Consider the following 18,993-nt stretch of genomic DNA (forward strand, 5'->3'; position numbering starts at 1 on the left):
GAGATTTTCATGTCATACTGTTCTGTTGTTTTGTTCAATATGTGTAGATTTTTCTGTAATTGGTCTCCATTTTCAGCAAAAATAACTTGATCATCAGCATACAAAAGGCTGGTTAATTCTTTATTTCCTATTTTAATTCCTATGATTTAATTTTTCTTCCACTTTCTTGAAATTTTTTCCATATATATATATATATATATATTGAAGAGTATTGGTGATAATCCACTTACTTGAATGAGACCTGTATTGGTTTTAATTTTTTCGGTTATTTCATTATTAATTTTAATTTTAATATAGCTTTCTTCCATTATATTTGTTATTGCTTTGGTGGTTTGAGGTTGAGTTTCAATTCACTCAGTATATTAATTAATTTTGTTCTGTTAATTTTGAAAGTTTTTTTCACTTGGTTAGACTATAATAAATTTAGTTTAATCCTTTATCCAAGTGTGAGCAAACAAAGTTTGCGCCTGAAAATATCTTCAGGACTGGGGTAAGGTAGTACAACACCAGGCAACTCGCAGCAAAGGTGGAGCAAGCTAACATCACTCCTATCTCAGTATCTCCCATAATGCACAACACATCTCCTTGTGGATATGTATAATGTTATGCATTAAGGGAAGGGCCACTACCCAGACTAGCTTCAACCTTTATTGAGGTCTCTTCAGTGGGAGCCAGGCCCAGAGATGGAGATACCAGGCAGAAGCAATGGCAGGTCATCTTTACCTATAGGAGTTGCCAAATGGTGCGCCACCTTTTTTTTAAAAAACTCTGGATTTAGAGAAAGATGTTGAAAGTTTATTTTTCACTTGGTTAGACTATAATAAATTTAGTTTAATCCTTTATCCAAGTGTGAGCAAACAAAGTTTGCGCCTGAAAATATCTTCAAGACTGGGGTAAGGTAGTACAACACCAGGCAACTCGCAGCAAAGGTGGACCAAGCTAACATCACTCCTATCTCGGTATCTCCCATAATGCACAACACATCTCCTTGTATAATGTTATGCATTAAGGGAAGGGCCACTACCCAGACTAGTTTCGAACTTTATTGAGGTTTAGAGTATTTGTATGGTTCTAAATTTATTCTGTCTTCTCCTGTAGCTTTTAATTTTTTAGTTTTTCCAATATTTTCTTTAAATCATTAAACTGTATTAGTTCATTTGTTTCTTGACTTATTACTTGTTTTATGTCCATTTGATTTTTATTGTTTAGAAGCTGGGTGTAGTGATTGGTCCATTCTTTTGTGAGGGGCCTTCTAATTGTAGATTATCCTTTGTTTCTTGAGTCATTTTTTTATAGTTGAAGTCCAGTTATGTCATGCTCTAATCTTGATACAAATTTTTCTCAGTCTTGTCTTCTGATTTTCCTGGTTTCTCTTCTTGTTATTGCTCTAATTGTTTTATATTCTATTTCATTTCATATGGTTCTGTCATTTAACCTTTTAAGCTGTGTTTCTTTTTTTTCCTTTTTTCTTATTGAAGATTCTATTTCTGGGTTCTGAGTCCTTTTTCTTCACAGTTTTGTTCCTATGGCTTCATATGATACTTGTTTTACTATTTGTTTAATGTTTTGCTATTCATTTTCTGTATCTGTTTCTTCATTTATTTTCTTTGTGGGATTGGCAAGTCTTCTTTGATATAGTTCTAATGCTGTAATAAATTTAGTTTAATCCTTTATCCAAGTGTGAGCAAACAAAGTTTGTGCCTGAAAGTATCTTCAGGACTGGGGTAAGGTGGTGCAACACCAGGCGACTCCTTGCAAAGGTGGAGCAAGATACTATCACTCCTATCTCAGTATCTCCCATATAATGCAAAACACATCTCCTTGCAGATATGTCTAATGTTATGCATTAAGGGAAGGGCCACTACTCAGACTAGTTTCGACCTTTATTGAGGTAGAATGGGAGTTCATGCCTTTCATCACTGGCCTCTTTAGATTTAAAAAAAAAAAGTTGTGCTGAGAGTCAGCCTGATAGTGAGAGAGGAGAGGAAAGGTAGAGTGGATAGTAGTAGATAGTTAAAAGAGGCCTCAGTCGATCTACTTGGCCTGACTTAAATGTCAGCACCAAGCAGATCTCCGACATTATCTCCCTCCATCCGTTCTTTTCAGCTTTCCCCGGTCAGTCACCTCTTCAGGTGTCTGCCCGAGGAAAGTGGGGAAAAACAAATGAAAGAAGCACCACATGAAAAAGAGGAACTAGTAAATAACATTAAAAATTACATATAACAATTTGTGAGAAACTAGGTAAATTCTGAAATTTCAACCTGAATGACCAGTTTAATACTGAGAAGAGCGGAGGAAGAGCCTGGCCTGGGTGATGCAGCCCACAAGGAGCTGCACCGCCTCGGTGTAAGCCTTCGCAGCCCAGGTTCTCAGGATACCCCCTCCTGTGTGGAATAGACAGACCTTTTTTACAACAAAAATTCTAATCTGAAAGAGGACAAAAAGAAGAAAAAACAAACCAGAATTTTTTTTTTATTTTTATTTTATTTTTTTTTTTCCCCGCTCTGGCAGATCGATACTAGGAGTCGACTGACTTGTTAGGCGAGGTTTAACTCCTCCTGCTGTCTATTGTTATGGGTTTTAATGATGAGATCTGCTAATTTGTCTCCACGGACGTGGTTTAGCATGTAGAGGCCTCTGTGCAGTGCTAGTCCCACGTCGTCCTCTGCATCGATAAGACCAATGATCTTTTCAGGAGTGATTTCATTTATATTATCGACAAACACATCGTTCCATTTTGCACTGACGACTCTTGGCCCGTTTTGTCCTGTGAGTATCAGTTGAATGTCTCCGAATGTTTCTATTGCTTTTCGTAGTCTCGCCGCCTCCTCGGGGAAATCTTTTAAGAGATGCAATATAGGTGCATTGGCCTTTGCATGAGGGAACTTTGTGGGTTCTGAAGTTGACTTTATATTTCCAACTTGTGCCGGACTTCCTTGTTTCGATTTTTTAATATTTACTTCTTCGGGGCTGGCTGGCCTCTTTTGTGTGGTTTCTGCATTGTTGATTTCCATATCTACTGCCTCCATGTCCTCGTCTATTGTGACTGCAGTGATAGTTCCGTTTTGTTGGTGCTGCTGGTTATTTTCGGTTGCTACGTCTGTAGTGGCGGTTTGATCGGTGGCCAGTTCCTCCTGCCCTTCATCTCTCCTGGTTGCAGGCTTCTCCATTGGTGTACTTGGCAGTGTTTCGGAGGTGGCGGCATGATTCTTTGTTGTTCCCTCATGCGCGGCCTTCAGGGTGGGGAAATCATTCGGCTCTGCGCCGATAACATTTTGGGCTGTTGTTTCCTTGTTGGACGTAATAGTGCCTCCCAATTTTTTGGCCAGATTTCTGTCCGGACAGGTGTCTATTTTATGGCTGTTAATGCCGCATTTTAGGCATGCCGATTGGCACTGTGCTAGTGTATGACCCGCTGTTAGGCAGTTCTTACACTTTAACTTCGGGCACTGGGCCCCGAGATGAGTCAGGGCTCCACATTTAAAACATTGCCTCTTCACTCCCGGGTAACTCACCATTACCCTGGCCGATCCGATCATTACAAAATTCGGAACTTCTGTTTTCATCGTTAACGAGAACGTGACTTCCCCCGACATCCATTCAGGGTAGTCAGCGTCTTTGCCTACTTGGACATCTCGTACGGTTCCCCATTTCGAAAAGACTTGATTAATTATGTCGTTGCCTCCTTCTAGGTATTCCAGAGGGAATCGCTCTATTCTCATCTTTTTAGAGATGCTACCAACGACAAAAGGATGGCAAAGTTTCCCTTGACACTCGACCCCTTTGAGTAGTTTCTCCCTTGTTGTTGTATTTTTACAAACTACTTGATATCTGCCACCCCCATAGGGGGTAAAGCCAGAAATATTATCTGCCCCTACGTAGTCAATTAGCGCTTTCGCAAACGTCCTCTTGTGTACACTTGCGTCGATTTCAAACCCGGGGGTTCTTACTCTCGGTAGAGCCGAAGACATACTTCAAAAAAAAAGGGGGGGGAGAGTAGACCCTTGTACGATCCAAGTCCACAAAAGGACAGACCTGTAGAAAAGGCCAAGCTTTCCCTGTTTGCAGATAAGAAAAACCTGTTAAACTTAGGTACAGGGGGAACACAAAGAACCAAAGAAGAAAAAAAAAGACAAAGGGTTCTTACCAAGGCAGCAGGACTGTAATAGGAGCTCTCTCTCGGGGTCTGGAAACTGGAATCTAAGGCTGGGATACTTTCACTGCAGAGCTGGAACATGGAGCTTTCTCTCGGGGTCTCATCGGTGAGTAGTGAGTAGCTAGACCTAGTTCTCTTCAGTGGGAGCCAGGCCCAAGTGGAGATACCAGCCAGAAGCATTAGCAAGGTCATCTCTACCTATAGGAGTTGCCAAATGGTGTGCCACCTTTTTAATAAATTACTCTGGATTTAGAGAAAGATGTTGAAAGTTTATTTTTCACTTGGTTAGAATATAATAAATTTAGTTTAATCCTTTATCCAAGTGTGAGCAAACAAAGTTTGCGCCTGAAAGTATCTTCAGGACTGGGTAAAGTGGTGCAACACCAGGGCGACTCCTTGCAAAGGTGGAGCAAGATACTATCACTCCTATCTCAGTATCTCCCATATAATGCAAAACACATCTCCTTGCAGATATGTCTAATGTTATGCATTAAGGGAAGGGCCACTACCCAGACTAATTTCGACCTTTATTGAGGTCTCTTTAGTTGGAGCCAGGCCCAAGTGGAGATACCAGCCAGAAGCAAAGGTCGAAACTAGTCTGATTTTTTGGAGGCTCTTACTAACCCTTCTTCACACATTATGTATCATACTTCTCCTTTATCTTGTTCATTGATGAAGCACAACTGCCTCTGGCAACCCATTCACCACCCCTCTAACAAAAAATCTAGACCTTACACACCCTTTCCTGTGTGCACTCTTTCCCATTTTCCGTGGGTGACCTCTTGTTAGCATTTAATAAGAGGTTCTTGTCATAAAAGATCAAATTGTTGACACACACACACACAGAGAGAAATATGTTATCCATAAATTATTCACATGTTGTTATACATTTTCTTAATATTTTCATTAGTCCTTAAACATGACCGTGTTCAAATGTTATTATAATTTTCTGCAGTGAATTATATTTATCCCTTTTGTACCCCATTAGATGTACCTGCAAGTGGTATGTACTTCATGTCATATGAATGGCTACAGAGGACACTAACACCTGAAGGAAAGAGGTATTCTTTATTAAATAAAATAAATCCAAGAATTTTGTTTGCACAGTATTCCATTTTAATATTCCATTCTATGAATATAGAATGAAATATCAGAATGCAAGCTTAGACCCCTCCCTCCATATGAGTGATATTCTCTGCAGTTCCTACTTGCACTATTTTTATGTGCTTCTATGAAGTTGTAAAGCTTTCTTCTTTAAATACATTGGTGTATGGCAGAGTTTCATATTTATTGCAATAAACTTCTTTTTAAAAATGTTATCCCTGAACTATGAGAACCACTTTGAAAATAAGCATAATAAACTTTTTTTATTATTTATTTATTTATTTTTGCTGTTGGTGTTACTTCAGTATGGAAGAGAAATGGTTAGCAGGAAAAAGACCAATAGGAAGGCCAAGATCTATGTGGATTAATTCAGTCAGGAGTGCTGACAAGTAGTGATAATATACTAATTTGGCAGAAAACTATTGATAGATGATTAGTAATAATGTAAACTTGATCATGTGTTATTGCCATAGTAGCCTGTATATCTCCTTTTTTGAGGGTATACCAGAAAATTGATGATCATGGTTACTTCGGTAATCACTGTGAAATTTAGGATTTTTTTTAAAAAAAAAAATCTGTAATGATTATTCCAACTTCACATATTAATCCGAATGGCCTGTTACTGAGAAATTACTTTGCCTTTAAATAAATTCTAAATTAAATTCTAATTCTAGTTATGATAGGACAGTTAATTCTATTCCTATAGTCTGTTGTGTTGTTGTGTTCGGTGCTGATTTGTCTGTATCCCCCCCCCCCCCCAAAAAAAAGAAGTTTCCAGAAAGAAAAACTTTTGGCTTCTTATTAAACTAGTTAACTCATTTTCAGCTAAGTCCTTATAAATATTTTGTACTAAATGGCAAGTTCCCTACCACCACCACCACCACTAGGGCTTCAGACATTTGTCCACGTTCTTCCTCCTATGTGCTGTCTTGACATTTGTAAATATCAGATCTTATATTTCTGTTTTCGAAGGCACTTTTTACTCTCTCAGTCCACCTAGATCGTGGTCCTCCTCTGTGTCTTTTTCCTGCCATCTTAGCAAAGAGTACTTGTTTTCCCTCTGTCTCTTTCTGTTTAGGTGTCTTGTCATTTGGCAGTATTATCAGATCTTACATTTCTATTTTCTAAGACACTTCTGACTGCATCAATCTACCCTCATCTTGGTATTCCTTAGGTCTTTTTCCTGTCATCTTGGCAAAGGATCTTATTTCAGAACTTCTCAAAGTGTGGTGTATATATCAAAGCTTACATGATCAGGATATTCTATAAACCTCAGGATGTTTGTAGAAGGGATTGTGATTTTTAGGAGAGCTAATTAGACTCCGTATAGTAAAAATAGCCTATTTATTTGCACAGCATTTGTTTGATATTAGCTCTTCTGCCTTTCATGTGTGGGAGAAATATAAAATAAGTCACCCTAATATGAGGTTTGTGGAGACCAGGAATCTTGATTTAAAGTTGCCATTAATTACTGATGTAACTAATAGCAACTGAGTCTTTGTAGTGAATATCACAATTTTGTTGTGGAGTAGGATTAAAGAAAAGCAATATTTGGGTGAGTTTTTTTGATTGTCTGCTCTGAGTTAGTTGCTGAAGTAGAATTGTATCTCTTCATTAATTTTCTCCTCATATATTTTCAACAGCACTTACACACATAAAGGTAGGGAAAAAAAGTCATAAGTGCTGTTTTTGCTTAAATGTTGTTGGTGTTTTCTTTAATATAGCAATCAATAAAGCAATCAGTTGATCCTTTTCTATAAACAATTATAGCAGTAAAGTCTGATACTGATATTTTATTTATTTCATTGATATTTGCACTTTTTTGGGGGAATACTTTTTACAGCATTATACATATATTCACAAGTATGTAATGTTTTCTTCTGCTCTAAAGGACAAGTTATTTAGTGATTATTAACTTTTATATAGTTAATGTACTTGGATAACATCACATGTTTATATACAATTTAAAATCTGGCTTAGTTGTTGAAGTTGTTCTGCTGTCCAATCAATAATCCATGGATTGAAATGTCACTGCAGTCACAGTTTGTGTCTTTTTAGGTGGTAGATAAATTTCATTGTATGGTAATCAAGTGGCTTGGAAAAGTGAAACAGGGTTTCCAGATTATCTATCGTTAGCCCTTTCTCCATGAAGGGGTTAAGGGTAGGTAATCTGGTAGATAAAGTTTGTAGCTTTTCTTGGGCGAGATCTGTTAAAAAAAAATACATAATTGAATGCTTGTTTTCCATAACAAATTAAAAAAGATTTAAAAGTTGCATAAAAGAAATTGTTGTAAGGTTGTAAAGATATTCTCATTCAGTTAATGAGACAAAATTTCTCAGTTTCTTTGAAGTCATGACATTATAATAAAGTAGCTTTCAATCCATTATACAAGGAAGATAAATTTCATTGCCTGGCGTGAAACCATCATTCCTCACTTATTAGAGGCCTGATGTGGCTTGGCTTGAAAAAATTCCATATTTGGTCTCTAGAGCAGGGTTTCCAGACTATGTAAACAAAATAAAAATACAAAAAAAATTTTAATTAATTAAAAAAATAGAAAAAAATCCCTAGCCCACCTACAGTGTTTACCATAGGTTTAATACTATACTATAGGTTTACCAAATAACTTTTCATAGGTGGAAGCCACAAAAAAAAATACAGGATCTTCAGATTCTTATGGCCTCTGAAATCCTCCCCCCCCCCCAAGAAACCTCACCTGTTCATGTAGTATGTTCTATATTTGTCAAACAGGGTGTTTCAGTGAAATCCACATCAGAACATTTTAAAGATTTTGAAAAAAAAATGCTGTATATTGAACTGTTTTGTTATGAAATTTAAAGAAGCTTCTGAAATGCTATGCACTCCTGCTTAATGCTGTAAGAACTAAGGCAATTGTCCTGCATTAAGTTTGATCTTCATCCATCAGAAATCTTACATTTATAAATCTTGTCTATGATGCTTCTTATTGTAGAACAAGACAACAGCATCTGGTACACCTACTTTCAAGCATTGTTTAATTTTCATTTACGAGGGTGGTCTGAAGAATTCTTGGCCTCGACCATAGATGGCAACACCATCAGCAAGATTTTTTTTTTTTTTCTAAGTTTGTACATCTGTCATAAGCATCCATATGAAATTGCAAGTCATTTTATCAAGTAGTTTGTTGTATACAGCTGTCTGTATAAAACAAACAGTATTGTCTATATTCCTAGAAATGAGTAAAATTGAGTATCGTGCGGTTATAAAATTCTTTGTAAAAGAAGGTTTAACACCAAAAGAAATTCATTCGAAGTTCATAAAAGTTTATGGGCACTCTTCTCCTTCATTTTCCACAATTAAGAAATGGACTGCCGGGTTTAAACATGGCCTTACCAGCTTTGAAGATGATCCACGTGAAGGACATCCAAAAAGTGTAACAACACCAGAAATCATTGATCAAGTGCACGATATGGTATTGGATGACTGGTGAGTTAAAGTGCATGAAATTGCTGAGACTATAGGCATTTCAAAATAACGTAGGATATATTTTGCATGAAGAATTGCAAACGAAAAAGCTTTGCACAAGATGGGTGCCGCTCTTGCTCATAGCAGGTCAAAAACGCACTCACATGAAAATCTCTGAACAGTGCTTGGAGCATTTTAACAAGAATAAAACTGATTTTGTTCATCTATTTATTACTATGGATGAGACTTGGATTCACCATTACACATCAGAATCTAAACAGCAGTCAAAACAGTGGACAGAAGCAGGTTGTTCAGCACCAAAGAAGACAAAGTCAGTTCCATCAGCAGGAAACATCATGGCATCTGTGTTTTGGGATGCTAAAGCATTTTGTTTATTAATTATCTGAAAAGGGTAAAACAATAACTGGGGAATATTATTCCGATCTTTTAACCAGACTAGATGAAAAAATTAGTGAGAAAAGACCCAGTTTGCAGAAGAAAAAAAAATCATCTTTCAGGACAATGCACCTGCCCACATAGGTGTTTTGGCAATGGGAAAATTAACGGATCTGCACTATGAATTGTTGGAACATCCACCCTATTCCCCAGATTTGGCTCCCTCTGACTTCTTTCTCTTCCCAAAACTAAAACTCTTCCTCGCTGGTCAGCAGTTTTCTTCGAATCAGGAGGTGATTGCAGCTGTTGAGGGGTATTTTGCAGATCTTACTGAGAACCACTACAGGGACAGGATAATGGCACTGGAGCATTGCTGGAATAAATGTATTAGTCTTAAGGGAGATTATGTTGAAAAATAAAAATAATTTTGAAATTATAAATTCGTTTTTTCATTGTTAGAACGTTTCAGATCGCCCTCGTATTGTATTATTTTCTTGCTTATACTTCTTGGCACATGAAACTAGTCAAGCATTTTAGGTTTAATAAGGTGTTTTATATTAATTCTCTCAACATGCAGACTAATTATTGATGAATGCAGCTGGTTCAACATGAACTTATATAAATATCAGCAACATAAGCTATACAAGCATAGCTAAAGTCCACAGTAAAAAAAAAAAATCTCATTGATAAGAGTCCTAAGGTTTCACATTTGCTTTTATACTTTTAAGGTTGCAAATTATCATGCAATAGAAGAATGTTCCTAAATCAGGTCAACCTCATGTTAGGTTGCAAACAATGAACTGTCTTTAGAACCATAATAAATTTAGTTTAATCCTTTATCCAAGTGTGAGCAAACAAACTTTGCTCCTGAAAATATCTTCAGCACTGGGGTAAGGTAGTACAACACCGGGCAACTCGTAGCAAAGATGGACCAAGCTAACATCACTCCTATCTCAGTATCTCCCATAATGTAAAACACATCTCCTTGCAGATATGTATAATGTTATGCATTAAGGGAAGGACCACTACCCAGAATAGTTTCGACCTTTATTGAGGTCTCTTCAGTGGGAGCCTGGCTCAGAAGTGAAGATACCAGGCAGAAGCAATGGCGAGGTCATCTTTATCCATAGGAGTTGCCAAAAGGCGTGCCACCTTTTTACTAAATTACTCTGGATTTAGAGAAAGATGTTGAAAGTTTATTTTTCACTTGGTTAGACTATAATAAAATATTTTTAGGTGCAAACTTTGTTTGCTCACACTTGGATAAAGGATTAAACTAAATTTATTGTAGTCTAACCAAGTGAAAAATAAACTTTCAACACAATGTGTTTAAAACCATTGGACTCGGTGCTGGAGACGGTTTCCTAAACTTGTTTTTACTGATTGCCGTCTGATTTCTTGTTAGAATAATGGACGTGCATTGCAGATATAAAAGAGAAATATTTATCTGCTATCACTTTTTATGTCTCAGAAAGTTAAAAAAAAAAAAAAAACTTTTCATTTTGCAGTAAATATATCACAATCATATCGCATATTCTTACCTTTACTTCCTTATCTCTAGATGTCTTTATTGACATGTAGAGATAAGGAAGTGGTTGTATTACTATACAGCTGATCAGACCATACTTGGACTACTGTGCTCAGATTTGGTGTCGTGTCGACTTTCCCTTAAAATTACCTATTCTTAATTTTCACTAACCCTTATGGCCGTACCTTTGATAAGAATGAAGCTGAGGTCTTGTGAGACAAAGAATTGCTAATGGCGGATGCCAACTTCTTTGTCTCAGCTCTGGTACTATCTCCCCTTTTTAAACTCAAAGAAATTTATTTGTTCGAGCTGCACCACTTTGAGTCCTAGGATAAATTGAAATGAAAACCAGGGAGTTAGAAACCAGTGAGCATTCGCTCTTCTCAATAAAATTTTTGTACTTTGCAATTGACCTGATCCTTAACTGTTTCCTGCCATTACTAGGTTCGTTTAACTTTTATGAACAGGTGCAGTAGCTCTATACATAAGGAAAACTAACTTCATTGTATTAAGCAAAACAATTTAATTTCACTGAATGAATCATACAAGTCATTTATGTAAACTTAGTCAATCTTTCATTCAGAATACACACATATATATTATCTCACTCTTGTACACATATTTAAACAAAATACTTGAAAATTCATGTTTAAGAATACCAATTCTAAATTATATATCACAGAAATACAATACTTTAAAGCTCATGTCACTGAATACCAAGGTTAAATCTAAGTTACTTAGTTTTCTCTCTCTCTTAAATACGCTAGAATTCAGTCAAAACTTTCCTTAATAGTCCTATCCAATTTAACATTTTTATCTCTTTTCCAAGATGTGAGTAACATAAATAATTCTCTTACACATACATAACACAAAAAAATGTCATATTCCTTTGCTTTATATTCGGCCACAGTTCTAGGATTGTCTTTCTCCACACACTTCAGATCCTCACTATAACTTCACTAAATAGGAAATACAAAGTTCACCTTACCGATTCACTGCATTAATTCTCTGGGCCACTTCAGAATTATTTCATCAGACTAATACCTTGACTTTCCCTCTGATATTTCAACTGGAACTCCTCATTCTTGTTTTCCACCATTAGGTCTGCTGGGCTTTCTTTGTCTCCGACTGGTAGTTTCCTTTGTCATAAGATTATACTTTCCGCTAACGAAGGGAGCCACGTGGAAGCTTCCTACCAGTCGGATGATCCATCGCATAGCAGCAGGAAAACTTCTCCGAAAAAAAAAAGCCTTGAACGTAGCGATGTACTCGCTTTTAAACTACCTTCATTTCCCACTGTCGTTGAACGCTCATGCATGATACTCTCCTTGCGTTTCTCCCAGCACATGGCACCACTCGCGGCAACCTAACCAAACTCTTGTACTTTCCATAAAATGAAGGGGGGGGGGGAAGCACAGTTCTTCACAACAGACTTACTGAAGTTGGCCATACACATTTGGTATATTATTTTGATTTCTTTTCTAACAAAATGATTAGTTGTTCGAATACAAAATTTCCGACTAAGTAGCTATTATATATTTTATACACTGAAATTTCACAATACTAAATTAAGATTATACAATACTATATTACAAAATTATACATAAAAGTTCACTTCTGGTAGATTATTAATTTCTTATTTTAAACAATAATGTTATGTCTTCTGACATAACATTGGTTACCTGGTTTTCATTGTGATGCAGAAACATTGGAGAATTTCCAGAGATGAGTAACAAAAGACAATATCAGGACTCTGGAGTGTTGGCTATAGAGAGCAGTTAAGGGAATGTTAATTATGGAACTTAGTGGATAAAAGGAAAAAAAGATGATCTGATAGATAACCTTTTCATGATCACCTTGCATTCACAATCTGATTTGATTGTGAATGTAAGGATTTTAAGGTTCAGTATGATAAATATGTCGTCAGTTGAATATAATGTTGTCCAGTCTGCTGACTTCATGGAGGGTGTGACAATACTAATATCATAAACTTTTTTGTTTCAAGCAAGATTTTCTGGTGACTATGCACACTTTAGCAGAGATTCTTCTTCTTATTATTTTATTAGTCTAGCTAACAGCCTTTCAGGGAAGATTGCTGTACCATTGGTGTATTTTTAATGGATTGTAAAATAGTACTCTTTTACATGCTCATTGCTTCATTCAGCAGTAGCAAGAAGGGTGACCAGCATGGTGACTAAAGCCAAATCAGATAGAGAGGAAATTAGTTGAGCAGGCTAGAAGTCCTTTTGCTGATATGGTGAGTAAAAGGAAGAATAACTATGGAAGGATAACTTTAATGAGCACTAATGGTAGTGAATGACAGAAGCAGACAAAACAGTTTAGGTACTACTGAATAACCACTTTTCAAAGTCCATCATCCAATTGAAGATATTGCTGTGATTGACATAGAATTTGATGGATTGGAGGTACTTAGCATATCGCTGATTCTCAATGCAAATAATAATACAAATAGTGGGATTAAATGGGATAATAGCTTGCATATTAAAAGAATGTGCAAACGGATTGTTGTTACCTGTGACTTGGTTATTTAAATTCTTTATGAAGGATAAGTCATGCATGGCTTAGTAATTTAGTAATTTTTTTTTATAATAGAAGTATTGAGTTGGGTAAAAAAAAAAAAAAACTCCATGTTGATACAACTAGATTTTGCAAAGGCATTTGACAGATACCACATGGAACTCTGTTACACAGGCTGGATATGAAGCTGATATGGATACAAAGGGGCTAATAGACAGTTAATAAACAGCAGTATATGGAGGAGCAAAATCCAGATGAAAACAGGTGACGACTAGTGATATCCTGCAGGATATAAATGATATAGGAAATGATTTGAAGGAAAATATTCAGTTGTTTGTTGATTATGTAGAACATAGTAGCATAAATTTAAAGTGATTTATAGAGAGCTTGAAGAAGTTAAAGTTATGCAATTTAGGATGAAAAGATTACAAGGCTGTGCATTGCACTGATGGAACTATACTCCATGAAACTAGAAATTGTGGGTGTTTGTAAATAAAGGAAGTTCAGAAAGCATATTGTAAAAGTGTCCTAGGCAGCTCATAAGATTACTTGGTTATTGAAGAACACACAAGCAGAGAATAGAAAGTTATCAGGCCCCCTTTATAAGGCTGTGCTGTAGCTGCATCTAAATCACTGATCTGATCAACTGGGTTTCTTAGGAGAGTGGAGAAGAGGATCTGGGGTGAACATCCAAGATCATGGGTCATCTGTGAGATGCTCCTTACTTGGTAAGGGTCAGAACAAGTAGTAATCACTGGAAATTTAGAGTATCATTAGCAAGGACTAGATTTTTCACATGGAGAGTGGTGAATGAGTGGTAGGGATTGCAGAGTCTATTATGATTGCTTTGTTGGTTAATGCATTCAAGGAGAAATATTGTATATATTGTATGTGTACATGTAAAGGATACACAAAGATAAAATGAAGAAACTATTTTTTTAACTACTATCTTGATTTCTTCATAGTAAGATAACACCTAGCAAAGCAAGTTTTTTTTTTTTTATTATTATTACTTTTAGTGTAAGATGGCAGAATTTATTTGATTCCCCCTTCCTTCAGTATTTCTCTTTATGGAGAGTTGCAAAGTTGAATTTGAGACTTGGAAAATTTTGGGATGAGCACTTAACATGGTGAAATGTTTGTCATAAAACATAGTAGCTGATCATTAGGACAATCAGAGCAATTAATAAAATCAAGCATAACTGAATTTTACAAATATTTTGTTAGGCTTTGCATTCTTACATTACTTAGATTGATGAATTCTCAAAAAGCAGCTGCTTGGATTATTCATAGAATGATAGGAAACATTTTATTGCACTCACAAAAAATAAATAAAATAAAATGTAAATTATTGGTGATGTTTATGGAAATAATAAATAATTTTGGAGACTGGAATTTACTGTTATTTGGAAAGGCTGATTATACTAACAAGCATGAAAATATTCATCGTAGTCTATATATATTTTTCAATTGGAGCCTTAGTCATTCAGAGCATGGGATCACAGTAGACCGTGAAGTCTACTGAGATCCCACCATGAAACGACAATCTTGTCATGGCATTTGTAGTTCTTTGGGTAATTCTATCAAGCGATATTCTTTTATTAACTAATTAATTGGGAATTACTGTGTAGTGTTTTTTTGTTGACAGACGAATGGCAGTAGCTTTTTTCATCATCATCATCAAATTCCTGACATATACCCTCAAGGGGTGTTCAGGATATGATAGTACTACATGAAAATTTACATCATTACTAACTTCCTATCTACAATTTTTCCTCCAAATCAGTCTGTTACTTGTCAAGACTCCAACATTATCAGATCTTATATTTCTAGCTTCTAAGGCACTTTTTACTGTATCAATCCATCTATATCTTGGTCTTCCTCTGGGTCGTTTTCCTGCCAAATTGGCAGAGAACACTTGTTTTGGTAATCTTTCCTCACCCATTCTGTTTAAGTGACCATACCACCTGAGATTAGCTCTGCTAATGCATTCCTGGATGCTGACAAGGTCAAGTTTTTTCCTAATATCCCTGTTTTTAATATGATATTGCCATTGATGCCATCTGTTTGTGCCCTAATCTTTCTCAGGACTCTCATATCTGCAGTCTCTAGTCTTTGGTCAAGTGTATTACTTTTGAACCAGCTCTCAGATCCATAAGTTAAAACTGGTTTGAACACTGTCTTTTATACAGCTAATTTAGTTTTCCGACTAATTTCTCTCTTATTCCATATGAATTTATTCAATTGACTTCCTACAATGCCAGCTTTGTTGATTCTGTTGTCTATTTCCATATTTAATTTACCATCTTCACTAAAAATTGTGCCTAAGTAGCTGAAATCTTTTACTTGTTCGACAGGTTCTCTATTCACAATGCAGTTCGCATTTTCAATGCTTCTGTCTATTTTCATTGTCTTGTTATTGCTGACCTTCACACCATATCCATTACAACAGTTATTCAATTTAGTCAGGAAATCTTGCAGACTTGTAGCGGATTTTTTTAGAGGTATAACATTGTCCGCATTAAGCAAAGAGCTGACATTAACATCTCCAATTTTGATATCAGGTTTAATACCACTTTCCTTCATAATGCAATCCATATAGATAATAAATAACAGAGGGGATAATGTACTTCCTTCTCTGACACCAAATTTAACATCAAACCATCTTCCTTACTTCCTTCAATTCTAACTACTGACTCACAACTGAAATAAAGATTAAAAAAGTATTACTTGATAAAATGCCCCATTGACACCATATAACTGTAGCGTTTTGAATAGCTTCTCTCTTGTCATATGCCTTTTCCAGATCTACGAAAATTATATACAGATCTTTGTTATATTCCCATGATTTCTCAACTATTTGTCATAAAGTGAAGATCTGATCCTGACAGCTTGTGTTTGACTTGAATCCAGCCTGTTCTTCCCCAAGCTTTTCTTCCACAATTCTTCTCAACCGTTTCTCAAGTATACTTGCATAAATCTTACCAGGAACACTCAGTAGGGAAATACCTCTCTAATTTTCACATTCAGTTTTATTCCCCTTTTTATATATGGGTACTCTGAGAGCTTTACTCCAATCATTGGGAATATGTCCCTCTGTTCAGGCCTTTTGAACTATGCAGTGCAGCCACTGTAAGACTTCTATGCCTCCATACTTCAGCATTTCTGGTCGAATATCATCTACTCCAGCTTCCTTTCCACATTTCAAGCCTTTGATGGCTTTTTCTACTTCAAGTATGGATATGTATTCCTGACTGTATGCCTGTTGAGTGTTTTTTACCACTGTGCTATTACTACTTGTTTCATTTAGAAATTTTTTGAAGTAATTACTCCATGTTTCAAGGATATCTTTTTCTCCATTTTTCATGTCACCTTTATCATCTCTAATTCCTTTTACAGCACTCTTTCCTCCATTTCTAAGCTTCTTCAACAACCTCCAGAATATCTTACCACCTTCTTGATATTTATTTTCTATGTTCTTACCAAAGTCTTTCCATAACTTTTGTTTAGCTAGTTTTACACAATGTTTAGCTTTCTTACATTTGTCTCTGTATTCTCTAAGAGCACTAGCTGACTTATTTGCCAGGAACTTTTGATATGGTTTCTTCTTTTCCTTAACTGCCTCTTTAACTTCCTGTGTGCCACCATAAAGTTCTGATTTTTCTATCCTTGCAGTCACGACGTTCCTTTCTGGCTGAATCAATCAGGGTTTTCTTCAAGGCTTGCCACAGAATCTGCAAGGTTTGTTTCCTGTTCTCAAACTCTTATTTTTTTCTTCAATAATCTTTGTGTATTTTAGTCTACAGTTCACATCTGAGAGCTGTTCAACTTTTATTTGCTTTAAAATTTTCTTACATGTTCTTCTTTTTAAAATGAAATTCAGTTTTATCCTGCTGAAGACTAAATAGTGATCGCTTCCAATTTCAAATCCTCTGTATACTCTGGTGTCCTGCACCAGGGAAAAACATCACTATCAACAATAACATAGTCAATGAGACTTTTCTTATTCCTTTCCTCTTCTCTCCATGTGAATTTGTGCACATTTTTATGTTTGAACATGGTGTTAGTAATAACCAGTCCATGTCCTGAGCAGAAATCCAACAAGCATTTGTCATTATTATTAGCTTTGCTCTTTTCTCCAAATTTTCCCAAAATATTTTTGTATGTCTGACAATCATTTCCTACTCTGCTATGTAGATCCCCAACAAGGACCAACTTTTCCTTTTTCATTGTGTCAGTTGCTTTCTCTAAAGCCTCAAAAAATTCCTCTATGTGTAGCTCAGTAGAACCTTCTGTCGGACCATAGGCACAAATAAGTCTCATTGTCCCGTGCAAGTTGCCCACATCATTCTACTTGAGACTGCCCGCCATTCAAGAAGATTAACCTCATATTTAGTGCTGAATACTATGGCTACTCCTTCTTTTCCTTGATTGTCATTGCCTGAGTATAACATTTTGTATTTATTGCTCAGAAAGATCTCACCAATTTTTGTCTTTTTTGTTTCAGTCACACCTATTATGTCGATCTGGTACTTATCTAATTCCTCAGCTAGCTCCATTTCTTTGCCATTCAGGCTTTTTAATGTTGATAGTACCGATCTTTAACTCTGGTGATGTTTTCAGATTTGTTCCGGTAGCTGACTTTTCGCTGTTTGTCTTGCTTCCCTGGTGAAAACAACAGGGGCCTTGTTTAACCGGGCGACGCCCCAGCCGACATGAAATTCTGTAATGTTGTACCACCATTTTGCATTTTGGTTTAAGCCAATAAGAATACAATTTGGTCGGCTAAATCCTAAATTGCCAGCCCATCCTCGTTCGTACAGTATCCAGGTAGATACCTAACAGGGTGCACCACGAGAAGGTGAGGATTAGACATTAGGTCAGAAACCCTGGTCGGTTCTCTGCATTTGTTTAAAGGCTATGTGGAGGTCTCCTCTCAGTTATACAGCTTTGACCTTTAAGCACCCCCAGTATTTTTTCCCCTCCAAAATTGAATTGAATCTGTTCTTTTGTTTGAGTGTTCTTGATGATGCTAATAAAACATTTCTTGGCTAAAAACCAGTGGCAACTTTTCTTTGCAAGTCCCACCAAACTACCCATTTTTGGGTGGTTTGGTGGGACTATATTGGCGTATTGGTGCTATGAGTGGGCTAATGGTTAGACACTCCGAAACCTTGCTTTAAAGAACAAATGTAGAACTTTTTTGAGACACTTCTGGCCTTACAGAGTGAGTGGCACTCTAACATTAGCAGTGAAATTCACCTATTATCTAAAGACAGTCATGCCCCCACACATTGAATGGAGCAGAAGAGACACTATCCACTGAGCCAGCCAGGCTTGATAGGGGATGATAGGTTGCCATTTCTTGCAGTAAAAGGGTTTGAGGGCAGATGATCCAAGATTTTTTTTGTCCTTTTATAAGTTTGTCCAAGGGAACACTCATCCGGTTGGACATTTCATCCAAGAAGGCATGTTATATCTTGTTCGTTCTGCCTCTGTTCCTCCTTCAGGAAATCGATGAACCTCCAAAGTGATGGATGGTACACTGCCATCAACTTTAATCAACATCAATTTGTCTTATTGGTCATTTTGTCCAACCTCAATTTGTCACTATATATATATATCACACTTGTATATCACTATGTCCAACCTAGATTTCTCCACTCAGCAGTGAAAACGCAAGAGTGATTCTGAGCTACTTGTTTTAATTTATGCAAATTTCTACAAGATATGTATGTGAGCATTTAATTCTAACAAATCAAATAAGGAAACAAAAGAATTAATTCGGAAATTGATGCGAAACGTTTAGTGAAAACGAGATAATGG

At 36.4% G+C, this 18,993-nt stretch overlaps 1 protein-coding gene across 1 annotated transcript in view; it reads left to right on the top strand.

The window, feature by feature from the left end:
* colt (carnitine/acylcarnitine carrier protein colt, mitochondrial) overlaps positions 1-18,993 on the top strand; it is a 201,735-nt gene that overhangs the window by 142,328 nt on the left and 40,414 nt on the right. Inside the window, exon 6 of the mRNA XM_090393217.1 lies at positions 5,145-5,217. Within this exon, the coding sequence (XP_090249343.1) occupies positions 5,145-5,217 (73 nt within the window). The remainder of the gene's footprint in view (positions 1-5,144; positions 5,218-18,993) is intronic.

Source organism: Typopeltis vanoorti, chromosome 5 (genome assembly GCF_054136105.1).
Source record: "Typopeltis vanoorti isolate ZY-2024b chromosome 5, IOZ_Tvanoo_1.0, whole genome shotgun sequence".
NCBI lineage: Eukaryota > Metazoa > Arthropoda > Arachnida > Uropygi > Thelyphonidae > Typopeltis > Typopeltis vanoorti.